This window comes from Solanum lycopersicum, chromosome 5 (assembly GCF_036512215.1).
Source record: "Solanum lycopersicum chromosome 5, SLM_r2.1".
Classification (NCBI taxonomy): domain Eukaryota; kingdom Viridiplantae; phylum Streptophyta; class Magnoliopsida; order Solanales; family Solanaceae; genus Solanum; species Solanum lycopersicum.
In genome coordinates, this window is record NC_090804.1 from 64,117,292 (window position 1) to 64,125,703 (window position 8,412).

At 40.9% G+C, this 8,412-nt stretch overlaps 1 protein-coding gene across 1 annotated transcript; it reads right to left on the reverse strand.

The window, feature by feature from the left end:
* Positions 1-4,058: 4,058 nt before the first annotated feature.
* LOC138348978 (uncharacterized) lies at positions 4,059-7,772 on the reverse strand. Its single transcript, XM_069298600.1, has 4 exons — positions 7,449-7,772; positions 6,050-7,301; positions 5,383-5,663; positions 4,059-4,151 (listed from the first exon to the last, which is right to left on the reverse strand). Exons 1-4 carry the CDS (start codon positions 7,770-7,772, stop codon positions 4,059-4,061), a joined length of 1,950 nt encoding a protein of 649 aa, XP_069154701.1.
* Between the last annotated feature and the right edge of the window lie 640 nt (positions 7,773-8,412).

Here is an 8,412-nt window from a genome sequence, read left to right on the forward strand (position 1 = left end):
TGATCTATATGGGCAAAATCCTATCATGTTCGAACCGAGATGTTGGCAAATAACTCACACATAAAGTCACAAATGCCAAACTACTATGATCTAAACGAAACTAACGGAGATACGGGCATAATAGGCAGCCAACGAAACAGAACAAGAGCAAAGCAAAAAAAAAAACAAAAAAAAAAACCAAAGGCAAAGAGGTTTTACTGCTGATATACATATATATATATATATATGCATCAAAACACAATAGAAATAAATTATAAAGAAAACAGAATAACAATCAATGAACAGAGTTCCTCGTGCGCGCACAAACTTGAAATCGAAAACAGGATACAAATATAGGATAGATTTTACCTTTCGAGAGCAGCAAATTGGCACGGGACGAGTGGGTGCGAACTGTTCCACCACACGAACACGAACAGAGCTTGACCTTAGGCGGGATATCACTCCGAGGCTGGATTCGAGAGGCAACTCGACAGCAATCCAAACAACGAGACAAAAATAGGAAAAGAAAATGGAAAAGCAGGCGGAGTTCACTGTCGTCTGTGAATTTCTTTAAAACAAATGGAGAAGGAAACATAATACTCTCTCAAAATTTGTCTCGGCCCTTCGTGATAGAACTCTCCCAAAAAATTCCAACCAAAATCTAACCACGAAAAATCTAAACCCCACTGTTTTCATACAGCGAACAGAAAAGAATTAGAATATTCTCGATAATAATTTTTGTACTCCTCCAACCCCCCTTCTGAAGAGGGAGGGGGGTTTATATAGACGAAGAAAACTTAGGGTTTTCGAGGGGAAGGGCTTGCAGAAACCCTCAGGCCCATTCCGAATGCAAATCCCCAAACCCTATCCGCATCTGAAGGAATATCCCGTTTTGGTGCCGAATTCCCAACGGATGGGAGGTGAGGTGGAGGGTCGAGATGAGTTCGTGGTACTGGCGAGCTTCGTGGCGCAATCTCGGCATGGCAAGGACGAAAAACGTGTCTGCAAAGCTGAACAATCCAGCCTGCCCTGCTGCGAGGCATACTGGCGAGGGAGAGAGGAGTGAACGCGTGAGGAGACGCGGGGAGAGGGGGTCTGTGCGTGAGGGAGACGCGAGTTTCGCGTCTGTTTCTCCGAGAATTTGTAGTGTTTGGGGGGGGGGGGGGCACAGGTTTTTGGGAATTAATTTGTTGTCTTTTCTGAAAAGGGCGTGGTGAGAGGAGGAAGAAGGAAGAGGAGAGGGGTCTGGGTCAGGTCGGACGGGTAAAGGGGGACGGGGCGGGTTAGATTTTAAGTTAGCGGGTCGCCTGGGAATATTGAATGGGCTGGGAATTGAGATGAGTGTTGGGCCTGGGGTTAATTTGTGGGTGGGCCGTCTGATGTTTTAGGATAGAAGAGGGGATTTTTAGGATGGGAGAAAAAATAAATTGGGTTGGATCAAACTATTTGGCCGGGAAGAGGGAGTGGGCCTGGGACTTGGATTGATAATTAAAGGGAAAAGGGTGGAGTGGGCCTACGAATTGGGCTGGTAAGTTGGAAGAAGACCCAAATTTGGTTCTAAGGGAAGAGAGTTAAGTTTAATAAATAGTCAATTGATTTAAAGTAAAACGAATTTGGTATAAATTTATTAACGAGCTTATTTATTTAGTAATATAATTATTTAAACTATAAGATAGTTGATTCAAAATAATCATAGTTTAAACTAAATTATTTAAATAGAATACTTACTATAATTTAAAATATTTTGAGAAATAATCGTAAAATATAGCAATTGTATACGTGATCATGTAAAATATATAGGCTATCTAAAAATTATAAGAAAAAAAAATGACAAAAGTACTCAAAATAATATAAAATTCATATGTTATTATTTTTCATTCGCGAAATTTATACGACTAATTAATTTTAATTATTTGGAAAATTTAGGAAGCTCGATAATTAATTTATACCGACACGGGTCAAAAATTGGGTGTCAACAACTGTCTCTCATTTTACTTGGGTTGATGCAAGCAACTCGAGGAAAATGAAATTGACCAAACCAATTTTGACCAACCCCATTCATTTTTTAAAAAGGAAGGATTCGACAAGGGTTTAGGAATTATTGGCGAACCCTTGCAAACGGGTCTCCTACATATCTCAGGCTATATGAGAATTCAGGCCACTTGTTGTTCAATAAGCTTGATTTACCGCATGATTTTAAAAGAATCAAAAGCCATCTTGATACTGAATTATGAAGGTATCGAAATGCTCGAGAATAGAATTCGAGAGCGAATATTGGAATACAACCGAATTTTCAACGTCGAATCCGCCTATATATCCCTAAACTTTCGGAATCAGGCTGTGTTTAGTTCGACTCAATCGGTGGAAAAGGAAACCTATTATGCTAGATAACCTTCAATTTTGGACAAGTGACAAGTTAACGAGTATGAAAAAGAGGCTTGTAACCTCTTAGCCATGAATGTAGCGCGCTTCACACCCATAATTAAGAGCTTACACGGACATAATTTCCAAAGCTCTTGACGCATTGTCACTCAGATTGGAAACTTGCCTCCGATAAAACTAAACTTCCGGATGTGAGACAGAAACTGACAGAACTAAGGAAAAACCCGTATGCTTCGAGAGGGGTGGTTTGATGGTGGTGGAAGTCGCTCATCTGCTCGTGTCCTCAGAGTCTGATATTCCTCTTTGGACTGTGTCCCAGTTCGTTGCTAAGAAAAAGTTTCACGTTGTGCTGCATCCCCTTTGATGTTGTCCGCACCTGTGGTTTTTGGAGAATTCATCCTTTAGGATGCTCTCGAGAAAGACTGAGATAAAACTCGTTAGCTTGAAAATGCAATTAGGATGGGAGACGGTGTCTTTTACCATGTCGACACTTCATTGTTCTCCTCAATATTCGAAGTCGACTCGATCGGTCTGACGTCCAACAAATACAACTTATGCCTTGCGTTTTGCAATATAATTTCAATGTATTCTATACTTGATGTCGAAATAAATAAATAAATGTTGATGCAACATTGATGTCTCTTTTGTTGTCATCTTCGATGCTCTTCTTGATGTTTATTTTTATCGAAAATAAAAGATGCAGTTGAGGCAGGCGGATAAATGTTGTTCTTGGGATACACACTTTCCCCTTTTTTATCCCTGTATGTCTTCTTGCGGGGCATGAATATCCCCCGATACGTAAATTCTCGCGAGGTATGAAATCTTCTCGCAACATGCAAATTTCAACGAGGCATGGATTCTTCTCGTGATGCATAAATCTCGGTGAGGTATAAATTCTTCTCGTGATGTGTAAATTTCAGTGAGGTATGAAATCTTCTCGTCGTGCATAATTGTTGATTCGCAATGCATGACTTTTCCGCGATGCATGATTTTCGACGAGGCATGGATACCTCTCGTGATGCACATATTCCAGCGAGGTATAAATTCTTCTCGTGATGTGTAAATTTCAGTGAGGTATGAAATCTTCTCGCGATATTTAAATTTTGACGAGGCATGAAATCATCTCGTCGCACATAATTGTTAACTCACAATGCATGATTTTCGCAATGCATGACTTTCCGCGATGCATGATTTTCACTATGCATGATTCTTCAGTGTACGACTCTCGCGATGCATGATTTCCGCGATGCATGATTTTTTCGTGTATGACTCCCGCGATGCATGACTTTCGCGATACATGACTTTCGCGATGCATGACTTCCGCGATGCATGATTTTTCAGCAGTATATGACTCTCGCGATGCATGAATATTTATATTCTCTGTGTTGATAATAACAGCAAAACGACCTCCAAATAATATACCGACTTGATCGATAAAAGCAAATAGTAAAATAACTGTCTCTTCTGGGTAATGTGTTGTCTTGATTGACAATAATTATCTTGTTTTGATGATATAATGCAAATAGCGTCCTCTACAGAAATCGTGAAATCTTTGCTGAGGTTCCTGTTTGATTCACCTTTGAATCTGGCCAGACACTTTGTAAATTTCATATTGTTGGGAATGACTTGAAATAAACACACACATTCACAAGCATCTTGACACAAACTATATGAACTGCCTCCTGCTTTCAGTACAATCACTGGTTTTGGAGATAGTTTTCTTCTCTTTGAGAGCTCTCCGTATTCATCCGTCGGGTGAATTCGGCCGATTTCAAAGCAAAACTATAAACCTGCATCCACAGAAAAATTGTCAGTTTTTAAAACATACTGATCTGTGTCGATTTCTTCAGCTGTTTGCTCCTTGTCTTGATATCTCCGGTTGATTTCCCGATTTCCCGACTCTTGATAGATAAGAAAAAATATCTTATGCCAAAACAAATGAAACATAAAAGGGAAATTTTAAGAGAAATAAGAAATCTTAAAAAAACGTCTTGAAAAAGTCAATGCCAAGTCATGTCATATCAGGCTTAACGAGCTCCTTTGAGTCCGACATTTGCTGATGAGTTTCAGAGGCATTCCGGACTTGTAGGGAAAACCCATAACGAAATTTTGAGGCCATCCTTAAAATTTCTGTCCCAGTTTACTGTCTTGCTTATCTTTCTACTGTAACTGAACAGATCGCGGGATTTTTGAGATCCTCTCAAAAATTCTGTCCAGTTGCAAATCTCAAAACGTCTTTGGTTTGATCCGCTGAAAAGAAGGCTTCTTCTGGAGAATTTTGGAGTCCCTCTCAAAAATTCTGTCCCAGTTTCTATTGTAAAGGGGAATAGAAATCTTAAGAGATGTGACCAAACCCTTGTGGCGCCTACGTATCCCGTTGAGGCAAGATTCAGGTCAAACGTAGTTCCCCTTAAAGATTAACAAAAATAAAATATACAAAGAAACCGACCGAGGCCGGCAAAGGCCGCCTACGTATCTCATTCTTGAGAATTCAGGTCGAACGTAGTTTAGATACAAAGAAATAATTAAAGGGGATAAATGGGGTGACCGAAGCCGACAAAGGCCGCCTACGTATCTCGTTCTCGAGAATTCAGGTCAGATGTAGTTCATTACAAGAGGGATAATAATTCGAAATAAATACAAGCAAACAGAAAGATTACAAGTAAATACCAGAAAAATGAAAAATGAAACTTCACGCATAGTATCTCTTGACAACATCTGAGTTGATAGGTTTGGGCCATAAAGTGCCATCCATCTCTGACAAGACCAAAGCACCTCCAGATAATACTTTACGAACCTTGTAAGGACCCTGCCAGTTTGGCGCGAACTTTTCTTTGTACTCATCTTGATGAGGAAAAATACGCTTAAGAACCAACTAACCAACTTCAAATTTCCTGGCTCTTACTCTTTTGTGAAAAGCGCGAGTCATTCTCTGTCTGTACAACTGGCCATGGCAAACGGCGACCATTCTCTTCTCATCAATCAAGGCTAGTTGATCAATTGATCAATCCGTTTGCTAACCCATTCGGCGTTACTTAATTCAGCTTCTTGGATGATCCGCAATGACGGTATCTCGACTTCAACAGGCACGACTGCCTCTGTTCCATATACTAGCAAGTATGGAGTAGCCCCAGTCGATGTTCTGACCGTCGTTCGATAACCTAGCAAAGCATATGGCAACATTTCATGCCAACCCCGCTGTTTGTCAATCATTTTCCTCAAAATCTTCTTGATATTTTTGTTGGCGGCTTGTACAACTCCGTTCATTTGGGGCGATAAGCTGTTGACTTTCGATGAATAATCTTAAATTGTTCACAAATCTGTTTCATCAAATGACTGTTGAGATTTTCCTCGTTATCAGTAATGATGGATTCTGGAACTCCAAATCTGCATATCAGATTGTTGCGGACAAAATCGACCACCACTTTCTTGGTTACCGACTTGTATGAGGCTGCTTCCACCCACTTGGTGAAATAATCAATGGCAACCAAAATGAATCTGTGTCCATTAGAAGCGGCCGACTCTATAGGACCGATGACATCCATTCCCCAAGCTACAAATGGCCAAGGTGAACTCATAGCGTTAAGTTCGTGAGGTGGCACCCGTATCAAATCACCGTGCACTTGACATTTGTGGCATTTTTGCACGAATTTGCAACAATCATTCTCCATAGTCATCTAGAAATTACCAGCTCGAAGAACCTTTCTTGCCAAAGTAAGCCCGTTCATGTGTGTGCCGCAAACTCCAGCGTGTATCTGTTCAATAAGCCTCATAGGTTCAGCAGCATCCACACATCTCAAAAGACCCAAATCTGGAGTCCTCCTATACAGGACTTCTCCATTCAGAAAGAAATTGAGAACCATACGACGTATCGACTTCTTCTGATTAGATGTAGCATCTTCTGGATATGTCCCAGACTCCAAGTATCTCTTTATGTCAAAATACCAAGGCAAATCGTCTGGTTCTGATTCAACGTGCGAACAATGGACTGGATGTTGCTTCAAATCTATATCCAGCGGGTCGATGTAATCAGTATCCGGATGTTTGATCATCGAAGCGATGGTGGCAAGAGCATCAACTAATTCATTTTGTATTCTGGGAGTGTGTCTGAACTCGATCTTGCAAAACCTTTTACACAGATTTTGCACATACTGTACGTAAGGTACAATTTTTGAGTTTTTCACAGCCCATTCTCCTTGAACCTGATGAATCAAAAGGTCTGAATCTCCAATAACCAGTAACTCGTAAACATTCATGTCAATGGCCATTTTCAAACCAAGAATACAAGCTTTGTATTCAGCCATGTTGTTTGCGCAATTGAATCGTAGTTTAGCTGCCATAGGATAGTGCTGACCAGATTTTGATACTAGGACTGCTCCAACACCTTTACCTTGGTGATTCGCCGCTCCGTCAAAGAATAATCTCCAACCTTGATACGCTTCAGAAATATCTTCACCCACAAATGACACTTCTTCATTGTGAAAATACGTCCTAAGAGGTTTATATTCTTCGTCAACGGGATTTTCTGCAAGATGATCGGCCAAAGCTTGTGCCTTTATTGCCTTCTGAGTCACATACACAATATCGAACGCACTCAACAACATTTGCCATTTAGCTAACTTTCCAGTCGGCATCGCTTTTTGGAAAATGACCTTCAATGGATCTATTCTGGAAATAAGATATGTAGTATATGAAGACAAGTAGTGCCTCAATTTCTGGGCAAGCCACGTCACGGCGCAACATGTTCTCTCCAGTAAAGTGTACCGAGACTCGTACGGAGTAAATTTCTTGCTTATGTAGTAGATAACCTTTTCCTTCTTCCCTGTCTCGTCGTGTTGACCAAGTACACATCCAAAGGCACTATCCGAAACAGACAAATACAACAACAAAGGACTCCCCTCTCGTGGAGGAACCAATAATGGTGGGTTAGACAAATAGCTCTTGATAGCGTCGAAAGCAGTTTGACACTCTTCAGTTCACTTAGTCGGGGCGTCTTTCTTCAACAACTTGAAAATAGGCTCACATATCACTGTTGATTGTGTTATACACCGACTGATATAGTTTAACCTCTCTAAGAAACTCATCACCTCTTTTCTCGTTTTCGGCAGAGGAAACTCTTGAATTGCTTTGATCTTTGAGGGGTCAAGCTCAATGCCTCTTCTGCTGACTATGAACCCCAACAACTTCCCAGCTGGGACTTCAAAAGCGCATTTGGCGGGATTTAGCTTCAAGTTATATCGACGCAAACGCTCAAAGAATTTTCTCAAGTGTGTCAAATGATCTGAACTCTCGCGGGATTTGATAATGACATCGTCCAGGTACACTTCAATTTCCTTGTGAATCATGTCATGGAAAATAGTCGTCATGGCTCTCACGTAAGTGGCATCGGCGTTTTTGAGGCCGAACGGCATCACCCTGTAGTGATACACACCTCAAGGCGTAATGAATGCCGTTTTTTTCACGTCTTCTTCATCCATCAAAATTTGGTGATAACCTGCGTAACAGTCCACAAACGACTGCATTTCATGTTTGTCACAGTTGTCAATCAGAATATGAATATTAGGCAAGGGAAGGTTATCCTTCGGACTAGCCTTGTTGAGATCTCTATAATCAACACAAATCCTGATTTTCCCGTCTTTCTTGGCGACCGGGACGACATTGGCCAACCAGGTTGGATATTGCGTTACCTCGACTAATCGAGACTGTATTTGCTTCGTGATTTCTTCCTTAATTTTTCAGACTCAATTCAGGCTTGAATTTTCGAGTCTTTTGTTTCGCCGGTTCAAACCCTGGGTTGATAGGTAGCTTATGAGATACAATATCAGTACTCAACCCCTGCATGTCACTGACTTCCCAAACAAACACATCACTGTATTCGACAAGCAAATGAATCAGGCTCTCCTTCTGAGTTTCATTCAGATAGGTGCTGATCTTAACTTCTTTAACACATCCCGAATCTCCCAAATTCACCGTTTCTGTCTCCTCCAGATTCGGTTTATGCTGATCCTCGAACTGTCGAAATTCTTCTACAACATAATCAGGTTCCCCATT